This window comes from Lytechinus variegatus, chromosome 7, assembly GCF_018143015.1.
Source record: "Lytechinus variegatus isolate NC3 chromosome 7, Lvar_3.0, whole genome shotgun sequence".
In the NCBI taxonomy this organism is placed as follows: Eukaryota; Metazoa; Echinodermata; class Echinoidea; order Temnopleuroida; family Toxopneustidae; genus Lytechinus; species Lytechinus variegatus.
Genome location: NC_054746.1, coordinates 17462201 through 17485254, shown reverse-complemented (window position 1 = coordinate 17485254; position 23054 = coordinate 17462201). Strand labels below are relative to the sequence as shown.

Here is a 23054-nt window from a genome sequence, read left to right as displayed (position 1 = left end):
CCTTAACAAGTATTGGCGTGTGAAACCCTACCCTTAACAAGTATTGGAAACAAAACGATACTCTTGGCAAATATTCCCTGAAATGAACCCCTAAACAAGTACAGCCTGTTTTATTGTTACGGGTCCTTCGGTCGTCGGCTTTACCTTATTTGGTTTAGTATACGACCCCACCTTCTACACCTCGCGCAAATCGGACTCTAAACACGAAGTTTTGGGGCAAAAAGGACATCCTTTATAAAACATTTTAATTTTGTTTTATCATCCCCGCAAATTCGACCTAAACACGTAATTTTCCTAGCGAAATAGATACCCTTTTTTCATTATTTTCGTGTTTTTGACACCCTTATCACGTTACGTACGTAACGTGCCCTATCTTGAAAAAGACATCCTTTTTACGTGTTTTTTTGGTCGCGCATGGTATCCACTCGCCAATGTAAGTGCCCCCCCCCCCCGGGATCATAATAGCTCTCTAGTTTGATCAAGGGTCATGCATGATTTTGATAAAGGTGCTGCATAATGCAGTCATATCGATGGATCCGACCGATGGTATGCACTGATCGTAATATTCAGATTAGTGATGGTATACGTCATTTGATTTAAGGTAATAGCTTTTATCGTTTCGGGGCTTGTTTCGCCGGTGATTCACTCGGCTTCCATCGAGAGTCTATAAGAATGTGTATATGTTGTATATTATTTTTATAACGCCAACGCACCTGTAGTGTACGCGGGTTCTTCCAACACAGAACGAGAACAGATGAAGAGGTATCGCTGGTTTGAAGGTATGTGCTCAATAACTGTCTAAGCTTGAAAGGGCATATCTTATTCTTAATTTCTTCTCTCGGCTTTCTTGACAAGGTACTAGATTTCAATAATATTCAAATTAACTTCGAAGATGACAGGAAGAAAGTAACGCATCATCATGGATAAGAACCAAACACACGATAGGGATCTTAGTCATCTTACAGTATAAATATTCATGATTCAGTCAACCAAGAGAGAGGAGGGGAGGAATTAACATAGCTGAAGAGAGGACTAAGAGATAAAGGAATCTGATAACAAAAGGAATGGCCAAGTGTGGTATGCAAGGACTGAAGGATGTAGAGTAGAGCAATGTCCTGTAAATGAGAGAGGGGTTAAAGAACTGCATGTGAACTCTGGCTTAAAAGTAATGAACTTGTAACCAAAACTGATATGAACAAAAATAAAACTGCAATAAACTTGAATAATGTACAAACTAGTTCCCCACAAATGTTATATAATATCTTAACGTTCTTACGTAATGCACTGACAATACTTTAATTCGACTGGCAAAGAAACAACCGTATCCGTATTTATTCACTCTTTAACAGTGCCTCTTGCAAAAATAGTAAGTCTACTACAATGTCTATCTGGCAATCACTATAATTTCTAAGGTGATATATAGATCCATTCATTTGTTAAAATATGCCTATATTTATTCATTTTTTTATAATAAAGGCAGTTGTTGACCGTAGTAGAATATAACTTGATCAAGGTTGATCTTTAACAGAAAATAGTCCAGTATGAAAATTTCCATTACCTGGAAGAAAAATGCATAGATGCAAGTTTTTTTTTTTTTTTTTGGTTTTCGTTGTTGTTGAGTCGTGTTCTATACATAGTAAATTCAGCTTGGTTGCTACCTTGACATTCCCTTTTTTTAAATTAGCCTAATTAACATAATCATAAAAATTAGCATGCATATCATAATAGTATGCGAAACCTGTGTAAGGAATTCATTCATTATATTTTTAAGTAATATTCATCGTAATTGGCCTATTTAGCATAAGTGTACTCCAGAAAACCCCAAAACCTATAATATACAGCTTTTCTAGGGTTTTCTATGACGAAGAATTAATTATGACACTAGATCAGGAAATTCGGTAAAAGTAGTTTGGGTACGCCAAGGGTAATACGTATATAGGATGGGGGTACCCCTCTGTACACGAGTGAACGGGGTGTGTCTAACTAGTTTTAACGGTGGACTTTAAAAATATGATCTGGATGGTTTTTACTGTGAGAGGGATTGCTGGACATACTAGTAGAAAAATGTTTATTTTATGTTTGGACTTAACCCCAATGTATTGGCTTTTAACTTAATCCCAAATAAATAATCTTTAATTAACCCTAATGATTGGACTTTACACGAGCCCTAAAATAAAACCATATTGCAACCCTAACCATCAAACTGGGTTCCAAAATAAATTTATCAAACTTTACAAGGGCATTGCAGAAATTCTACTCAGTCAAAATGGGAAAAAAAATATTTTTACACAGGCTAGCTTTAACAGTCTTTACTTTTAAAGCACATGTCAATTGAGAGATTTTTTTCACCCCCTCCCCCCCCCCATTCCATGACCCCCACCCATTCCAACCAGTTTTTCTTGTTTTTATTTCATAATTATATCTTAGCTGGGGGTATGGGGCGAACTCTTATTATAAGAGGGATTTTCAGCATTGAAATGGATGTCATAAAAGTATGAAAACTAGTTCATTGGCAGAATGGTTGGTTGCTTTTTATATCACCATCATAAACCTCCTTTTAATAGATGATCGTTAAAAATGTCAATAGAAAAGAATAAGATTTACAAATAACGGATTGTAAAAAATATAATTTGTATTCAGTAAAATGATGTTATAAATTGAACCTATAGAGCTGAGGCGTAATAAACCGGTAATAAACACATTACCGCTGATTTGGCAACATTTTGTTTCCATTTGAACCGGACACTCGATATACTTGCCTTGGAGACATTCTGTTACTCTTTTTGATGAGTGCGTTTTCAGAGTAGGTTTATTAATTAAAATGTGGTTGATATTTTTGTCAACCAGATCGGCTTAAGAGCAAAATATATGGAAATAACGAGCCCTGGCTTAAAACTATACAAGCCATCAAAGATCATGTATGGTTAGAGAAGAACAAACTCTTGAAAAGATATAAAGGTGTGCGGATGTTGATCGAATACTTCATAAATACAGCATTCATATCTTTTTTAAAATCTGGGGTTATTTTGGATATTTTATTCAATAATACAAATAGCTCTTCTTTGACAAGAAATGACATGATTATTGTAACCGACCCCCCCCAAAAAAAAAATGAAAATGAAAGGATGCCCGGATATTATGCCCGACTACATTAAATATTGGCAGTTCATTCACCCCCATCCTCTACTGGGGAGGTGACGGTGCGTAGGCCTTATTTTGTTTTTTTAAATGTTTCCCTAATTACTTTTTTCCCTCATCCTTAATATTTCTTCATTTGATCCCTCATCCTTAATTTTCTAATTTTTCCCTTCTTTTTTTAAATTTCCCTTTAACAAATATTTCATTTTCATTTTTCACCCTTTTCTTTCCTTTCACTTTTATCCGATCTCCGTTCATCGTTTTATGACTATTTTAATCTTAATACAATATAATAGTAGATTCGAATTACCTTGCAGTTTACCTTTGAGAATGCCATTAGCAAAATTAATGATCATGAATTCTGCTCTTATCTCTTTCCGGACATTATTCAAAGTCTACCTCGGAACAGCGGAACTTTTCAAAAGTAGAGCGGGGCTTGAACATGAAAATATGAATGGTAATTGTACACGTTTACTAAAAAAATGTATTATACGGGGATTACTCCCTTCTGCCCCCGATTCCACCCGTTCCGCTGCCCCTAAACCTAGTGTAAAAGATGAAGTGGCCTGAAAGTTAACGACTCTGTCTCTTCACAGTCTAGAAAAGATAAATAACCTCTTGCTCCTTTGACAGTTTCCTGATAACCGTAAATCAAGTACATATAGGCCTACTCATCCGCTACCTTATGTTTTTCGTCGATATAATATACATGTATTATCATCAAGGTCCGACTCGGTAATTTAGGTATGCAACTAAGACGAAAACGTTTTGGAGTGTTATTGTTGGCGCGCTAATAGGTCTCGCTAAAGGACAAAAGGATGGAAGTTTTGCTAATGCAGAATACAATTTTTCAGGAGTTAATTGTTTTGGTGGATTTGGAATAATTATGATTCTCGTCCTCCGTGGAGTCGTATAAGTGAATCACTGCATTTTTGTGGAGATCAGCGTTTAGTAGCTCTCACCAGGGTTTCTGCTCTCACTGTGGACCTATATACGGAGTGATATCAAGATGCGTATACATGTAAATAGAGAAGAAAATAAAAATATATAGACATATGCTGCCGAACTTTCATGATCAAAGTAGACTTGAATAGGTTACTTAGCGTTTAGTTTCACATTTGGTTCGCTAAATTCAGATTGATGTCAATGGTATAATTGACCAAACTTTTTGGAGGGGCCAGTCATGGATTACGGGGAAAATAATCCAAAAAGCTGCAAGCGAGCGAGCAAAAATTTTGAACATTTGATAAAAAATAATCTAATGATAAATTGTGACACATTATTCGGGAAAAAGGAATTTGAACTTTTCACTTTCCTTTATTTTCCTTTTCTACACTACTTTCTCGGCCGTTAAAGTTTTTTGGGGCCCGAGGTCTGAAGCACCCCCCCCTGGACTTTATTGATTGATTATGAAAATGACCTTTGTGACATTCTGGAATGAAATTGATAATTTCTTATATTTTGTGTGAATGAATAATGTGTGAAATCAGTCCGGGGAGTCAGTGCCATTGAATGTGTCTTACAGATAAATGGCGATATAAAAATGCAGTTATCATCATCGTCACTATCATCATCATAGTCGTCGCCGTATCATTATCACCGCCCGTCATGGTCATCATCTCATCATCATCACCGTCGTCATCATCATCATCTTTTATCTTCTAAGTGTTATTGCATCTCGTGAAAAAAAAAAATTATATTTTTTCATGCAGAATGAAGTATCAACAGAACACAGCAATGTCTGAGATTCTTAACAACAATCTTGTTTTTGGTGGTCTGGTAGCGTGTGCCGTGGGTGTATTGGGCATCTCGTATATCTACCTTCAGAGAGAAAAACGCAAGTTCACTCAGGTTGGAGTGGTGTCTAAACTCTTTATTCATCCAATCAAATCATGTCGAGGATTGGAGGTTTCTCAGGCTGAGTGCGTTGCTCTTGGAATCAAGAATGATGGAGTCATGGATAGGTACGATCTAATTAATTAAGGACAAATTCAATTGGGTAGTGATTGGTATTGATAGTAGTAGTAACATTTTCTGGTCATTTCATAATTTATTTGTGATGTGATTAGTATTTTACCGCCTCATTAGTAATCGTTCTTTTTTTTTGCATTATCAAACACGACAATGCAGTAAATTTTTCATGTATTTCAAAACAAAACTTGCAGCAAAACCTTTACAAAACTTGGCCAAACAAAACCAATTACCGGTAAGATGATATTGAAACTGGAATTTCATCATGTCAATGGCATCAACGTTGATACAAGTCAATTTACATCCAAAATCAGCCCCCCCCCCACAACTGGAGTAGATTTCAAAACAGTCGCTCTATATTCTTTGATTTTCTTTCCAATTCTCGATAACATTTTTTTTGCATATATATACTTTATCAAGAAAAAAAATTATTTGTATTGGATACATCGGTGAATATTATTAGCATTTGCACTTTTATAAAGGTTTGGTCAAAGTTATCTTTACTTATTTCGAAGGTTTGTTGGTCCGAATATAAAAAAAAAACTCTGTAGGCTACGCCTTAAGGGCCTTAGTTCATTTTCACACTACCAAACCTTCAGACTCCAGAATGAATCTCCAGAGTAACGTACGACCTGTAAGAATGTTATATTTCTATATGAGTATGAACAATTCTTTATGATGAAAGATGTAGCCCTACTTAATTATTGTAGTGTAACACTGTTTGCTTCATTTCACTTGTAGATCCTTTCTTATCATCTGCCCTGAAGGAAGGTTTGTGACTCAGAGACAGCAGCCATCTATAGCATTGATATCACCCTCTGTCTCAGAAGACAAGGAAAGTTTGTTGATCAATGCTCCTGGTATGCCAACTCTTAAGGTCCCTCTCAAAGATGAGAACGGACAGACTGGACATATCTACGATGTCAAGTAAAGATTTAATTTATTTTTTGATGAATAAAGAGCAAGAATATGTTCCTTTTAGTGTACTATACAAAGTGTATTCAACTTCAGCTGAAATATTTTTCCAAGAACACTCTGAAACAAACTACTTGAACTTTAATTGATCCGCTTTTTAGTACTTAGCTCCTATTTTGAGTAATTTGTGCTATGACAGGCATGCTCATGTTTGCATTCAGTTTTGTTTTCATTTCCAAATTTTGTTTGCAATCTGTATATAACATTATCGAACTGACCAATCATTGAGTGAAAATGTGGGTGTGGGGGAAACAGTTTATGAAATTTAGAACTGCCATATCATGGCGTATACAATCCATAATTACTATTTTTTTCATTTTGTTCTAGAAGGTAAGTTGCCTTCTATTACAAAAATATACCCTCAAGCACACGCACCATAACACACACACACACCCTCACACACCACAAACATCCAATTATCGCAGACCTCTCTCTGCTTTCTCCCCCGCCCATCAGGTTGTGGCGTTTGAGGGTACAAGGTGAAGACTGTGGTCAGGCAGCCAGTGATTGGCTGAGCCAGTATCTTGGAACCCCTGGTCATAAATTGTTACGTCATTCTAAGAGGTTCAAAGGAAAGGATATCATCAAAGACTCTCTTTGGGGAATCAAGGGAAGGCGAGGAGAAAGGGTAAGATTCTAAATAATTGCATAGAATCGTGGACCAGGGGCGGATCCATGGTTCACCAAATCGAAGGTTGAGCACCTTTTCCACAAACAATATGGAAAAGGTGAGTTAATACTCACGGAGAGAAATCCTTTTTAAAAATGCGAAATAAAAAAATAAACGTATAAAAATCAAAAGAAATGGGGAGCACACCTGTCACTGACCTATACTGCTAGGTCTGTAATCGCACAAGCTGACATGCTAGTGTCGTTGGCATGGGCGGATCCAGGGGGGCCGAGGGGCCCGGGCCCCCCCCCCCCCTATTGGCGGAGCAAAAAAAAGGGGGAAAAAAGGAAAAGAAAGGAAAAAAGAAAAAGGGAAAAGAGAGGAGAAAAGAAGAAAGGCAAGCATAAGAGGAGGAAGATGAGTGAATAAAATAAGATAAGGGGAAGACTTGGAAAATATTTTTTTTAATCTTTCATGTCGGGATATAAAATTTTCGTTCGCGCTTTGCGCTCGCATTGCCTTTTAGGTGATATCTTGCTCAATATGGACCTTAAAAAATATCAAATTCTGAAGTCAACATATTTCAGCTGGGAAATTGAACTTTCATTATTTTGTTTTATTTACAAATTAATTTTTTAAAAGTGTAAAAAATTATATTTTATGGTCTGAATATTAACAATTTCTGCTTGCGCTGCACGATCGCAAAATTTGATTTGTCAGGGACCTATTATTTTCCTGTATTCCATGAAGTTCTCAAAATATCCCTATTTAGGTTAGATTGTCAAAACGTATCAGCTAGCGCTGCACGCTTGCATTTTGATTAGTGAGTTATGTATATCTCAATATTAATTCTAAAACAAACTACTTAAAATCACCATTTGATGACAATTTATCATAAATTTCTGCTCGCGATTTGCGCTCGCATTGATAGATATTAAACTCATGCATCTTATGCATAATTACAAAAAGTGCTTGAAATGTTCAGTTTTCAGGCCATAATATTAATAGATTTCGCGCTCTCATGCTTAGGAAAAGAAATAGAAACATAGTCATCATTTTCTTATGATGACATAATGTCCTTATAGAATATCCCGGTCCTATGTCATAACTCAAAGTAACAATAATGAAAAATATCAGCTCTGTTTTAACTGTGATCCTTTTTCACCTCACAATTTTTCCACAAAGTGCTTGCAATACAGAGCTTAAAGTAACTCCTTTTTCAGATCTGAATATCATATATTTTTAGTTCGCGCTTTGCGCTCGCTTTTTTGATTTTCATGGTTAAAAAAAGGTATTGAGAATACCCAAATTCTAGGTCGATATCTGAAACACACGTTTATTCAGATACGCAGCTTGTTCTCCATTTAAATGATTATCCAGTTTTAGATAGCAATATAAAAAAAAGCGTCTGCTCGCGCTTTGTGCTCGCATTATTAATGTATGAAAATTTCCAATAGCTTAACCTTTTCATGATTTACAAAACATGAATAGAGTGTCCAGAATTTTTCCGCTCGCGCTTCGCGCTCGCATTAATAATGTTCATTTTTTGTCTTATCCTTTCCACGATTACAAAAAGTGCTTAAAATTTCCATTATTCAGGTAGAAATGTAAAAAATTTTCAGCTCGCGCTTCGCGCTCGCAATATTTGAATGTTGAACTATGTAACGTCTTCGTGGCTAAGTTCAAACAGTCCATACCAGATACGTTCTCGATCAGCTCAAAACGTGTATAAAATTTTTTCGCTCGCGCTCTGCGCTCGCATTATTAATGTTAGGACAGTGGCGTACCGTGGGTCATGGCATTGGGGGGGCACCAGCAAAAAATTCAGGTCACTTAGGGAGCGCGCGAAGCACGCTCAGTTGGTAGGTATACTGACCTAATAGAGACATTATTAAGGACATGCAGTGCCATTAAACGGATATGTAGATCACTGATTAAATAATGCGAGCGCGAAGCGCGAGCCGAAAATTTTTGATATTCAGACCTAAAAAGAGACATTATGAGTATTTTTTAAAATCATGATACGTATCTTTCTCGCTAGAGCACGAAGCGCGAGGCTGAAATTTTTTTATATATTGACCCCAAACAGGTATATATTTTAAGAATCGATTAAGAGTACATTTTCAGCATATTCATCTAATGCTAGTACCATCCTTTGCAGATTTTTTTAGAATTACATCTAAACACATTTAGCACTGTTTGTAAAAATAGTAATCATGATTATCATACGCATTTTACTAATCAAATACCGCGAGCGCGAAGCGCGAGCTGAAAATTTAGGAAATTTAGATCTGAAGAGGGGCATTTTGAGGCTTGTTTGCAGGAATTCACTAAGATCGTACGTTTTTCACTAACCAAATGATGCGAGCGCGAAGCGCGAGCTGAAAATTTTTTACATTGTGATCAGAAAAATTGACATTTTAAGGACTGATTTTAGGAATTCATGAAGAGCAGACATCTCACCAATCAACTAATGCGAACCGAACGTTAGCAGGGACAGGAAATGTTTTATATAAAGACCTTGAATAGGGCAATTACTTTAAGTAGTCATAAAAAAGAAGCAAATGTCACTACATGAAATAATAACTCGAATTGCGAGAAAATATAATTATTTGGTGTACAGTATATTGATTTGAAAACGGGAGGTTTTAGTACAACAGGATTATCTCGTTAACAGTCTATGCGAGCACCAGGAACAATAAAGACTTAGCATGCTTAGGCCCTCAGCAAATAATGTTTCATAAAGTTATGAAAAATACTTCTTATGTAATACAAGATAATTATAATATAATATTTATATTGAACATAATTTCGTCTTTCCCCACTACGTTTCTCTTCTTTTCTCCCTCTTTTTCTCCTTTTCCCCGTTTTTTTTTTTTTTTAGCCAGCCGATTGGGGGGGGCACGTGCCCCCCCATGCCCCCCGTAGTTACGCCACTGTGTAAGGAAGATCCTCACTTCCTCATCCTTTTCATGATTTTCAAAACTTGAATAGAGTGTCTCGTTCAGTAGGTCTAAATCTCGAAAATTTTTGCTCACGCTTGGCGCTCGCACCAATCGTTTAATTAAATACCTATTCTGTTAAGTTACAAAAAGTGCTTAGAATTTTCATTCCTTAGGTAAAAATGTCAAAAAATTTCAGCTCGCGCTTCGTGCTCGCATTATTTGATTTTTTTTTAAATATGTAACGTCTTCATGGCTAACTGCAAGTCTTTAACAGTACTTTTTTCCATCAGTTCATTTCTGCTCGCGCTTCACGTTCGTAATAATTATTCACTTGCATACACAATTTTTTTTCAGGATTGCCCAGAATGTTCAAAACTTTTAGAAAAAAGTACATAAGATTCCCCCAAAAAATAGCTCGCGCTTCGCGTTCGCATTATATAAATAATGATTATGGTATTACATATTTATGTTTATTCATAAGAATAAAGCTTTGAAGTGACTAATAGGACTACCCCTTGAAAGAAACCAAAAATCCCGGCAAATATCATATTCGAGTGGCTGATCGGGGGAATTATGGCTGAAAAAAATTCCGGGCCCCCCCTATTGGCGAAGGCTGGATCCGCCCCTGGTTGGTAACACGCATGGTTAACACATGATATGTCTATCTTCTATACTAAGCAAGAAATAAGGATGGTGTTCATGTAGAACATTCATGTTTTTTGCACGTAATTACTGTAAAACGTTGGTGATTATTCGAGATCATTAAATAGTGCCCAGTACGTATGGTAATAGGACTTTTACAGAATTACAATATGATCATTAGATAAGATGTCTCTTATTTGATATTTAGTAGGTTTTTTTTATAAACTTCGATGATATATTAACATATAAATTCCTATATATTTCGGGATGCATTTATGATCATGATGTTAATTTGCTTCGCGTGCAGAAAAACCCCATTTTTATTTAAATGTTACAAAGTTTACAGGCCTATAATGTTACAAATGAATTGTCTCGGTCACTCTTTATTCTATGGGATCATAAAAGTTGTTATTGTATATACGTTTGTATAATTTGTATAACCGTAATAAAAAATGATGATAGATATTTTTTCCTTCAGTCAGCTTACCAGGACCTTGCTCATGTCAACATTTTAAGTGTATCTTCCCTGGATAGCCTGAATTCGAAGTTAGAAAAACCAGTTCAGTTTAGAAACTTCAGACCAAACATTGTCGTAGAAGGAACACCTGCGTTCGGTGAGGTATATAGGTTCGATATATATATTCTTTTAAACTGGGAATTATCTTTATTTGTTTCAATAGCTGAATAATAATAGTCAGTCAGGTTTCAAGTTTAAGTAACTTTCTCAATTCCTTAAAGACACGTCAGATACCTACTCATGACCAAATTATATACAAGTGATATAACTTAGATAAATGGTTCTATGGTTCTTCTTATAATAAACTGAATGAATAGGCCTTCTGCAGTCACGCAATATTACTTGCCGCGGAATTAGGGGCTGGGCTTTAGCTCACCCACTTTTGTTTCAATGACGTATAAAAAAGTAAAAAAATTACCACATGTTTGTGGTTTTATTTTTTGTTTGTTGTTCTTTTGCATGACCAGCCACCCCCCCCCCCCTTAAAACTGTCCAGCAACACCTGAATTAAGGAATGTGCTTATAAACTTGCATTCATCCATTGTAATGTAACTCTGAAGACCATTTAACATGATAATTATCTAACGTACGATTGAAAAGTTTTACACACTTTATTCGAATAGGACAACTGGAAATACGTGAGAATTGGTGAAGATGTGTCCTTGAGGAAAACACATCGTTGTTACAGGTACGTCAAAACGCATAAGCATAATTTGGAAAAAAAAAACATTAAAGACAAGTTTTGTGCTCATTTAAATACTTATACCCCCAAATTAACTTTCCATCAAGATATTTAGATCGTTGTTGTGAATATTGTGGGGAGGTGATATTCACAGGCCCCCGATGACTCTGAAGAGCAATGTCCCCCACCCTCAAAATATACTTCCACATCACATCCATCATAATTCATGCATTATGATGACTCGAGTGAAATTCAGCTTGCGTGAAGGCCAGTACCGAAGAAAATATTTAAAAAAAAAGATCAAAGAAATACTGGTGTCAGTTATTTCGTGTATGTCTTTCCTTTTACATTTCGGTAACGTGGGTGCGGTAGTGCATGTTTGACATATTTTTATCATTGTTATACTTATAAAGAATTTTGTCAATTGAAGTTATTTGTGTTTACATATATATATCATGCATTTTTATTATGTTTGATATCGACCAAGAAAATTACTGTATGTTTTTTCCCTTTAAGGTGATGGATCTAAACTTGATGTTACATTTTTTTCGTAATAACAATGCACGAATTCTTGTATTTTTATGTGAAAATTATTTATTTCATGTCTGTTTTAAAGATGTCGTCAGACCACTGTAAACCCTGATACAGGAAAGTTTATGGAAAGTGGGGACCCGTTAAAGACTCTCAAATCGTAAGTATATCATAAAATATCCATATCAGGACACTTCCCCTCAGGACACCTATTTTCTTGTCAATAAACTCCTAGGTCAATTAACACCCAGCTAATAACCACGCAGAACTGAGACAGTGGTTCGAAGCGGTGATCTGCCCCCGGAGTTGGATCCTATCAGAGCCTTTATCATACAGAATTTTGCCAATTTTGCAAATAGTGGGTGACAGCGTTTGCAATTAATTTGATTGGCGCTTGCCTAACATAGCAACCAACACAAAACGGAATTGCCAAACTCTGAAATAGAGGGCTCTGATCCGGGTACAAACCTATACAACCGCCAACTAAACGAGAGATGTGTGATCGCCCCTTAAGTATTGCATCATGTCTTTTTGAAGCTCTATATGACAATCAAACTGTATATGCCTGTGTATAATGAAAGTAACGCAAATAAGTTTTATTATTTATTAATATCTCTTATCATAGATACCGGATGTCTTCCGATGATGATCCAGACAAGAATCGCTATGGTGCCTCTCCTCTGTTTGGCATCAATCTTGTTATCGAATCACGTGGTTCCATCAGGCTCGGGGACCCTGTCTATGCAAGCTTGACCTAAAATCAGGAGTCAGTATCTCTTAACTCACCAAACTCGTATTTCGACATCACTTAGCTGTAGTTATGACTTCTACTGACTTTAATTAGGTCTCATAAATTCTGGTATGATGCATGGAAGTCTACAGAAAATCACATTGACACGAGCTGTGTGGCATGAACTAGTAGTAGGTCCATGTGCATGGCAACAGTTTTAGTGATCTTTGAAGCTAATTCTGAATGGCGATCTATTTTAGAAGTTGATATAAAGCCATAGAAGGTTAAGGATGCATCTATATAGGACGAGAGATAAATGAGAGATTTCGCTTCCTCAACGCCGAATAAATTCAATAAAGCACGATAAATGGATTGAAAAGCCCGTCGACAGTTTCGGAGCTGACGTCCAGAGTCCAGGCGACACTGCTATTTGATTTACCAATTTTCGACAAAGACTTCTGGGGTGTTCTTTGTCATAAAGGACATTTGACAATACATTTCCTATGTTTTTTTTTTTGGATCGTTTTTTCCTTCATCAAGTTGACTTGATGGGGGCGAAAGATAACGATGCTGATTCGTTGTCTTTCATGTCTCCCTATGTAAAGGGGGGTGTGATTGAAATATTGGAGCTTGTGTTTTCTGGTTTTGATTAAGTCAATTTGATGAGACAGGAACTTTTGTTTGACCAGGTCGGGTTAACGAGAACGTACCATGTTCTCGTTTGGCGAGATCAACTTTTTTTTCCTTGCTTTGACCGACTTGGCGAGATGACAGAACTTATCACGTCGTCTTTATTCTATCATTTTGCTGAGATTATGTCGACTTGATGATAATCCTATGCATTATTATCTCGTCACCCTGGTTGACTTTTAAAGTTTTGTGTAATCTTCCAGGGACTGTAATGAAATACATCACTGGTCAAATAAAAATTTCTGGAACCAACTTTCTTTACATTACGTCACAGAATTGGAAAATGATTTCACAATGTTGAACTATTTATAATGTCATGAAAGATGGATTTTGACAATGATTTCCATTTTTTATTTGACAAAAGAATGTATTCGAAAGTCATAGCTAGAATGCTTCTGAAATGACTAATGATCTTGATCTGCACCGTTTGGCGAAAGTATATGCCAAATTTAGATTTTATTTTGTGGCGATATTTATTATCAGCAATCAAGTAGATTAAACATTTATTAGGAAATGGGATTAATAAACTCAGGAGAAGCTGAATCATGCTTCCCTTTTGTTTCCATGATTTTTATTCTCCTTTGTTTTGGAGAGAGTGTGTCAGAGTATAAGAGCCTTCGGAGAGGGATGGAGTGCGGAAGGGGGCCGAAGTCGAGAGATAGAGAAACTGGAAGAAGGATGAATAAAGAGGGAGACGGGGAGAGATGTAAGTGCATGTGAGACGGCAGGGGCGGATCCAGGATTTTCCAGAAGGGGGGGCACATTTTCCCGAGCAAAAATTTTGCAAGCAAAAAAAGTCTTCATTTTCAAGGGGGGAGGGGGCACAATTCTGTTTTAACGGCATTTTTGCATTACAAAATTGTACCTCTCAAGGGGGGGGCATGGGCCGGTTATAACCACCCCCCCCCCCCACTGGATCCGCGAGTGTGGGAGAGGGTACATGTGGAATGTGTGTAAGATATGAAGAAATATGATTTGATGATCTGCCAATATGAAAGAATGATTATTTTTACGCTGAAAGGTATTTTTGTATAGAGGCAACCTGCACGGTTCAATGATTATAGAGAGAGGGGTGATGATTGTGAAAATCCGTTATAGGAAAGCAATAATTCCTTTGTGTTGAAAATTGATTTCGCTCAAAGGAAATAAAACATATAATTTGTATCTAAACTCACACATACACAATTACACTGGACTGCCTTTCCATTATTCATTGTATAATGAAGAGGAGCTAGTACGCCTCATTCGTATGAGATGTAAGGCTCAATTCTTAAACTTGAAAGCAGCAGCTCGTCATCGATTTTTACTTTCTTAGATTATGCTGTAGTCCGGGGCTGTAGTGTTCATAATAGACTCCAATTCAGTGATAACAAAGCCTATAGGAAGTGTGTACTCGGGATACGGACAATCCTATAGGTATTGTCAAATCATGGACCTATATGTATTAAATAGGTCCATGGTCAAATCCGCCAACACAGGACAGGGGTCCGTCGTGCCTCTAAACAACGGTTTATTTTGTTTGTTTTCTGGAGTGACCTTATCCATGGAATAACGAGCAGAAACATCATATATTTGTTCAAGAACATATTCAGCTTTAATTTGGTAGAATGAAGACCTGCGTTTTGGACGTTTGAAAACTTGTAGAAATTGTAAGTAAACATTGTTATGTTGATACGAATAGGCAAAAAGTGCCCAACTTAACCAACCCTGTGCTACATACTGTCGATCCACACAACTATTGGTTAAAATTTGCCCAAATTGGGTAATGAATACTAATAATTGGGTAATGAATTTAGTTCCCATAATTCTTTTTACCAACATTCATTACCCAACATAGTGGACAGTATGTTGCGAACCATTTTAAGTGTGCGTGTTTTCTTCTTCTGTAAATGCATCGAATGCCTATATCGTTTTAGGTTAATCTTTAGATTAATTATCATCTTACTCTTATTGCTTTTGCATTTCTGTACTCCAAGTGTAATTGATCTAATGTCCAGCTAAACAACTAATGGACATGATTTCCATCGAATGATGGCCAGCAGTACTAATAAAATGTAATTTAATGACCAAGGCAGGTTTTCAAAAGCAAGCCCTAAAAAAGAAGAAGATGCCGAAGAATAAGAAGAAAGAAAGAATGAAAGAGAAAGAAGATAAGATGAGCAACAGGAACACGAAGAAGCAAAAGAACAAGAAAAAAAATGCCCTTATATTGAAGCGCTTATCGTTTAAGCACATTGTCAATGTCAGTTTTACAATTTAATTTGACTCTCTAATGGGGCTTTTAATACTATCAGTAATTTCCTGTGAATATTATGATGCCAGCACAATCAAACCCTTGACCGTGTAGTTTCCTTTATGGGCCGTATAACACACATTCTATTGTAATACTAACTACCTAACAGACAATTCTGATATGATTATCTTAAGAGCAAACAGAGACTTCGAACCTAACTATTTCTAGTTCAAGGATCTTTACCCTCTGCAGTAATCTAGGCTAGGTAATCTAGGTAATTACATGTTTAAATTTTCTTCTTTTTTGAGATATTTTGACAATTATTTTAGATTATTCTACTGCATATTTGATAATGATCTTTTTTTATACCATTATTAGGTGATTTTAAATCTTATTGGAAAGTTTTCATCAGGTATTATTAAAAAGCAGGGAAGAAATATGTTTATGATATTTTGCTTATATATAATACTTTGTTTTGTTTTACTTATAGAAAATATCATATATTGAACATGCTTCAATATATTTATATTGTCTGTATAAGTTCATTGGAATTATTTCGATCACTTTACTTTTTTCTGTTGAAAATGAAATAAATTGAAATTGAAAAAAATTGAAATAGGTACCTACGGGTGTACCAATTTTCATTATTCATAAATAAGTACAGTGAGTAATGTTTAGTATGATCATAGCATACTAATTTTTTTTTATTTTTATTCTCCTACATAACCAGTGAAGCTGTTTCCTCCCGGTTCCCTCCTTCACATGCCATTGGAATCCAACCATGCCTGAGATTCTTAACAACAACCTTGTTCTTGGTAGTCTGGTAGCGTGTGCATTGGGTGTGTTGGGCATCTCATACATCTTCTTACGGAGAGAAAAACGTAAGTTCACTCAGGTTGGAGTGGTGTCTAAACTCTTTATTCATCCAATCAAATCATGTAGAGGATTGGAGGTTTCTCAGGCTGAGTGCGTTGCTCTTGGAATCAAGAATAATGGAGTCATGGATAGGTAAGACGATAGGGTATACCCTTGCCCCCCCCCCAAAAAAAAAAAATCATGTGATCAAAATTGTGTGGGGGCGTTCGACATAATGTATGCAAATAATAGAAATATTCCATTCAACTTAAGATAATCCGGAGATAATCATCGAAGAGCAAAGTAATTTTAAACCGGTTGAATGGCTTTAATAAATGATTATCATCCTGTCTCTGATTGGTCACCAACACTATGAATCTTTTTATTACATTAATGTAACAAATCTCGGTAGGACTGCTACAAATGTCAATTAAGCGACTTCATTGTTCATTACTAGAATACTCCCCATGGTGCGGACAGCAAGCATATACTGTTTGCAGGCAAGAAAAAATCCGATGACCTGTGTAATAATATTTATATAGAGCTCTTAGAGTCGGTCATGTAGGGTTGTGCCAGTGTGATATATGCTATTTCTAAGAAGAAAAAAAATAAGTCACTCTTGCAGAGCATCAACAAGATTAATCTACGAGCCAAGATTTGTTTTTGTTTGAATACACCGCCATCCAAGGTTTAATTTATCTAACACAACGTTCAGATATATTTTCACAATCATATACTGATACAATCCATCAAATGTAGAATTACTTTTATCAATTCTTCTTTTTCTTATTTCCAAAAAATCTTTTAGATCATTCATTATCATCTCCCCCGAAGGACGATTTGTGAGCCAGAGACAGCAGCCATCTATAGCATTGATATCACCCTGTGTCTCAGAAGACAAGGAGAGTTTGTTGATTAATGCTCCTGGTATGACAACACTTACAGTTCCTCTCAGAGATCAAAACGGACCCGTCTGTAATGTTAAGTACGTAGCTTGAATATTTTGAGCACCATAATTATAACATAGTTTGGGGTTAGAAATATCCACATTTTGAACAGGAGTAAATAATATTTACTGATAGCTTAACGTGTCATTCCCTGAAACGCAGATTATAGTATTTAAAATTGAACCATATCGATATCAAAGATATGATTGGCAGTTCACTAACGGAATTATACACAATGATGAATAAATTTGCCACGCATCGGTTCTTCCCTTGCTCCATTTATCGATTTCACGTCATGAAAGTTTTACCATCTAATTGTTTCATTCAAATGTGAAGATGGGTGTGGGTGATCGAATCTGGTCGTAATGGGCCGAGTGTGAGTTTGTGTGTGTGCGTGCGTGTACGTGGGAGTGGGAGGGTGCGTGTGTGTGTGTGGATGTGGGGGATTGTGTGTATTTTCAATTGAGTTTGTGAGGGGTACGTGTGTGCTCGGGATGATTTAGTGGGAAAGTATGGGTGTGCGTGTGTGTGTGTGTATGTGTGTGCAGGTGAAAATGTTGGTGGGTGTGCGTATGCGTGTATGAGGGTTTGTCCGTGATTATTTCTGAAGTCTTGTCTCATTTTAAGTATTTAGAATGTCCAATTATGGACAATAAATAAATACTTACACTTATACTTATGTTGATAACATGCACATTATTAGTTTTGTCACTTCCACTCGCTCACATCTTTACCATTTAATACTAATCCACAGGTTATGGCGACTGATGATTGAAGGTGAAGATTGTGGTCATGAAGCCAATGAATGGTTTAGCCAGTATCTAGGATCCCCTGGTCATAAGCTGCTACGTCATTCAAAGAGAATCAAAGGAAAGGTGTTTTCACAGGACTCTCTTTGGGGAAGCAAAGCAAAACGGGGAGAAAGGGTGAGGTCGTTTTTATGATTACATGTTTCCTTTATGTTTACAAATATTTGATAAACTTTACCTCAAATATAATGCACTGTAAAAACGCTTTATAACATATCCACTCTATGAATAAATCCTGCATGCGCCGCTTCAAAGCCCCCCCCCCCCATAATACTTTGAAATCATAACCGTTCAATTTAAGCATTTTAAATATTTAAACATCAACCCAGCCGCTCAACCCCCTCCCTAGAGTTTGAATATAACACCAAGCTGTGTCAAAAACTGATGTTGAACTAAGAATATAATAGATAGTGTATAGAACTCTTTGTTAACTTATGTTAACTCATTTCAGTGGTATTTCTGTTATTCTATTGAATCGTACAACATGTGAAATATTAATTGGTTTGTCTTTCTTTTTTTTAATCCAGTCTGCGTACCAGGACCTGGCTCAAGTAAATATATTAAGCGTTGCTTCGCTGGATAGCTTGAATTCAAAGTTAGACCAACCAGTTCAGCTCAGAAACTTCAGGCCAAATATCGTGGTAGAAGGAACAAGTGCATTCTGTGAGGTGAGATTCTTACTCAAATAAAACTTCATATCAAACCAAGGTGATATTGGTCAGGGGCGAAACTGGAATTTTAGAATGGGGGAATTTTTAAAAGTATAATGAGAAAGGGAAAAGGGTCATCACTCGCTCTTCCTCTCCATGAATATTCGACAAGGCCATCCCATTAGGGTCTTCGCTTTGAAAAAGTGACATATTTTTCCCACCACTAAATAGGGGTACCCAAGAAGGGGGGGGGGGCAAAGACCACCTGATTTTTACTTGGTTTAAAAGGGGGTCTTTACCTTGTTTCTATCATTTTTAATTCTGCTTTTGGAGTAAGCACTTCTTCATCATAAGAAATGAAAGTATAGACTGTCCAGATTTTTTATATGTATATTTGGCAGCGTATTTATAGAGTGTTTATACATGTATATATATATATATCCACCATATTTTTGTACATATCATTTTAAAGTGCACTACAGGTGCCACGAAAAAATAAAACATTGCTTACAATGTCAATATGTATTTCTTCTCCTTCAGGACAAATGGAAGTATGTCAGAATTGGAGAACAAATTTTGTTGAGGACAACTCATCTTTGTGGAAGGTAAATAACAGCACGATCTGTGGCATTGTTACTTTGTTTGATAGATTAGGGTATGTCATAGGAGGATCCTTTCCTTTATTGTTGTCAAAAGATATGATATAGGCCTTTGTCTCCAAATAGTTGCACATGCTCAATGTATCTTATTGGAAAGTAATATATTTCTTTCCATATATTTTTTTTTAATGCACATTTTCTTAATCTTTATATACCTGACTGCACTGAAAAATATTTTTTAATGGTTTACCGTTTGAATATCATTATAAACTTACATTTGAAAAGAAAATAAAAATTCTGTACTTAAAAACAAACAGCTTTCTGGCCATGAAAGATGCGAATTTCATGAAAAACTTTCATGAAAGAACATACCACACCAAACATAAACTTCGGTGTATATGAACATTAGGCGGTGTTTTGAGAGAACCACACACTCGGGTGTTAAACATGCACCATATTATTAGGTTAGAACATAAATATTGGTAAAAATAATTGGGACTGGGTGTCAGACTAACACTATGAATTTAACACTTAACTGCGTGCTTGATTTGTATACTTTCAGAACACCGACTGATATAATTTAACACAAATATTGTTATGAGTGTATGACTATATCATATAAACATAACCTTTTTGTTCTTTCCGTATCATCATAAAGATGTCGTCAGACCACTGTTGACCCTGATACAGGAAAGTTTATGGAAAGCGGAGACCCATTGAAGACTCTCAAATCGTAAGAATTATCATAACATCATAATAGTATTTTCATGATCACTAGAAAATTCAACCATTCCTGATGAAAACTGACTTTAATTTATGGTCATTTTTACGTTTTTGTCCTCGGTTTTGGAGAAAATGGGAGGGGGGCTGAAGCCTCCCAGCCCCCCCCCCCCCCCCGCTTCCACGGCCCCCTGTCTTCTACTCGTCGACCATTCTTTATGAAATTATTGCATTCCATTTTCATACTTCCGGCAATATTTCTCATGAAACATGTAAAATAAATAAATTAATTAATTAATTAAAAACTGAAGGAAGGAAGAAATAAATAAATGAATGAATAAATCAATCAATAAATAGATGAATAAATAAAGAAATGAATGAATATATCAATAAATGAATAGATGAATAAATAAATAAATGAATAAATAAACAAATAAATATGAACTAAAAACTATATTTAAAAAAATGTAAAAAAATATCAAGCAATTTTACTCTCGGCAATTATTCTTGTTGCTAAAACTGTCCTATATTTATCCACACCATCATTGTGTCTCTTATCTTATATAGATACCGGATGGCATCCCCTGATGACCCAGACAAGAACCGCTACGGTGCTGCACCTCTATTTGGAACCAACCTAGCTATCGAATCGTTTGGGTATATTCAAATAGGTGACCCTGTATACGCAAGCATCGTCTAAATTCATATCACGTCTTAACTTAAGATATTGTTATAATATTTACCAATTAAATAATATATCATCCAGGTAATATGTTCTCTTTAATAGAATATGTTTAAAAAGTAACAATAATGATAATTAATAATGTGCAACATTTATATAGCGCTTATACAATGTTTCTAAGCGCTGCATATATTGTTACGGTAATCTGAAAACTTCCTACAAAAAGAGACCATTTGAAAGTGTTTCCCCAAGCAAAAAACCGTATATAGGTATTTCTCCATTTTGAAATTCCGTTAGGTGCTTCAGTGATACACTGTATAAAAGAAGTTCCTGCATCAGAGTCTCGAGAACACCTGTAATCTTACCAGATTGCGTAATCTTACATTATATCACGTAAAATTACAGGAAATTTGCACTTGGTGTATGGATCCTTACAGATTTCCTTACATAAAACACCCTTTTCCCCTTTTTAAACAGACCTGTTCTGCTAAATTTGCAGAAAAAAAATCCTGTTTTATGAATTTACAGAATGATGCTGTTATTTCTTTCTGCAAAATTTTGTTCTTTTTCTGTAAAAACAGTGTACGACATCCATCATGCATGTCGATATTTCATGCAAGTTCATTTTTTTAAAGATTAAGATGAAACCGGTATGCATTCCATCTGAGGTCAGTTTGAATTCATTTATGACAACAATTAATGAAGATTATGAACTTCCAAAAAGAAAGTTTTAGGACAACATCTTTATCTTTGTTAAAGAATTAGTGCATTGTCACAAAGGTTTGTACGTCAGGCGAGAGTTTTTATGACTGCATGTACCACTATAATTATGTTTTGACAAAAATTTTGAGAATAATCATAAAGTCACACGCATTTTGGTTTCAGATGCCAAGAAAATGTTAAACAAAATACCGTACAGAAAAATGAAATGAAATCATCATTATTGTATATGCCTATATTCGGTAACACTATGTATTATCATATATGATGCTGCCTTTTGTACTTGCTATTTAAACTTATAGAATGTTGTTGAAGATAGTGAAATAAAAAGAATGAAAATGATTTTTTAATCTTTATCGGTTTATGTGCAATTCAATAGTATTCTCCAAAACACAATTTATGTCAATAATATTACACATAAAGAAGTTTCGTCGCATGTGAAATATTAAAGCATTGTTTTCATTTTGGGGCAATTCCGTAAAATATGTACGTCGGACCCCCTATTGGGACCTTCATGAAATTTTCTGTCTCTGATTTTTGGTTCCCTTTGACAGTCTGTAATGCTGTCAAATGACCATGACTTGGCCAGTTTATTAAGTGAAGTAAGACCTTAGAAAAATGGGGGTCGGATGTACAAAAAGGTTGATTATTTTATGGAATTGCCCTTTGGCAAAACGAAACCATGATTCATCTAAGCTCTTTTATTTTCTTGCGTGTGAGAAGGTGTTTTTTTTTTTGCATTTTTTATTTGCATGCATTCGGGTTTGGTACATTGTTGATCGCTACCGTATAAATAAATGTAGTATCAGTATTATAATGCATATATTTAAACAAAATCATAACATCTTTAAATCATGACTAAGATTGATGACAATGAAAGTGAAAGAAAGAAATCAAGAAGAATCAGTAGAAAGAGGAACGGGTAACAGCACAAGGGGGGGGGTGGTATAGGCAGGTAAATCAGTTGTCGGAGATGTATGACATATCATCATCCGTGAAAGTACAGTCCACCAGGTTGGTGTATCAGCGTACTATACAGTGATAACTGGAGGTGAATAGAAGATGGATATAATAGACATTGAAATGTGAAAAACAAAGGCATATATATCAAATGTAAAATTTGAAATTAATATGCAAATCAAAATAGAATATTATACTCTCAAACTTTATTTATATTTAAGAAACCACGCTGATGAATATATCAGTATTATATGCAGTTTCCATTTCATTAATGCTTGATTTTTTTTATCGTGACTTTATAATTATTCTAAGAATTTATAACAAACCTTTATTATTCAGTTTCATTTCGGCCAATTTGTGGAAAGGAATTTGGGACTCCATGATACATCAGTGAGATAAAATAGTATAAAACATGGACTATAAATTGTTATCTTGAGAACATGGAGAA

At 35.6% G+C, this 23054-nt stretch overlaps 2 protein-coding genes across 4 annotated transcripts; both read left to right on the top strand.

The window, feature by feature from the left end:
- The first annotated feature begins 717 nt into the window (after positions 1 to 717).
- LOC121418603 (mitochondrial amidoxime reducing component 2-like) lies at positions 718 to 12822 on the top strand. The gene is made up of 8 exons (XM_041612568.1): positions 718 to 779; positions 4851 to 5102; positions 5851 to 6036; positions 6541 to 6712; positions 10760 to 10900; positions 11422 to 11486; positions 12097 to 12171; positions 12637 to 12822. The coding sequence occupies exons 2-8, from the start codon at positions 4852 to 4854 to the stop codon at positions 12767 to 12769; spliced, it is 1023 nt and encodes a 340-aa protein (XP_041468502.1). The 5' UTR covers positions 718 to 779; position 4851; the 3' UTR covers positions 12770 to 12822.
- A 2037-nt stretch (positions 12823 to 14859) lies between these two features.
- On the top strand, positions 14860 to 22853 carry LOC121418604 (mitochondrial amidoxime reducing component 2-like). Of its 3 annotated transcripts, XM_041612570.1 has the most exons (9): positions 14860 to 15080; positions 15859 to 15938; positions 16395 to 16672; positions 17328 to 17504; positions 18221 to 18392; positions 18803 to 18943; positions 19466 to 19530; positions 20183 to 20257; positions 20812 to 22853. In XM_041612570.1, exons 3-9 carry the CDS (start codon positions 16446 to 16448, stop codon positions 20942 to 20944), a joined length of 990 nt encoding a protein of 329 aa, XP_041468504.1. In that variant the 5' UTR covers positions 14860 to 15080; positions 15859 to 15938; positions 16395 to 16445; the 3' UTR covers positions 20945 to 22853. The 3 variants fall into 3 exon arrangements, with proteins under 3 accessions (XP_041468504.1, XP_041468505.1, XP_041468503.1); XM_041612571.1 differs by lacking the exon at positions 15859 to 15938 and having other exon boundaries at positions 16437 to 16672; XM_041612569.1 differs by lacking the exon at positions 15859 to 15938 and having other exon boundaries at positions 14861 to 15080.
- Positions 22854 to 23054: the final 201 nt, after the last annotated feature.

What these genes read in the sequence shown, in the direction of transcription:
- LOC121418604 (XM_041612571.1), top strand. Translation starts at nt 16,446, where the DNA reads ATGCCTGAGATTCTTAACAACAACCTTGTTCTTGGTAGTCTGGTAGCG. An exon ending in GGACCCGTCTGTAATGTTAA is followed by an intron (nt 17,505 to 18,220) that starts GTACGTAGCTTG and finishes ACTAATCCACAG; the next exon opens with GTTATGGCGACTGATGATTG. An exon ending in ACAACTCATCTTTGTGGAAG is followed by an intron (nt 19,531 to 20,182) that starts GTAAATAACAGC and finishes ATCATCATAAAG; the next exon opens with ATGTCGTCAGACCACTGTTG.
- LOC121418603 (XM_041612568.1), top strand. Translation starts at nt 4,852, where the DNA reads ATGAAGTATCAACAGAACACAGCAATGTCTGAGATTCTTAACAACAAT. An exon ending in AGGGAAGGCGAGGAGAAAGG is followed by an intron (nt 6,713 to 10,759) that starts GTAAGATTCTAA and finishes TTTTTCCTTCAG; the next exon opens with TCAGCTTACCAGGACCTTGC. An exon ending in CCGTTAAAGACTCTCAAATC is followed by an intron (nt 12,172 to 12,636) that starts GTAAGTATATCA and finishes CTCTTATCATAG; the next exon opens with ATACCGGATGTCTTCCGATG.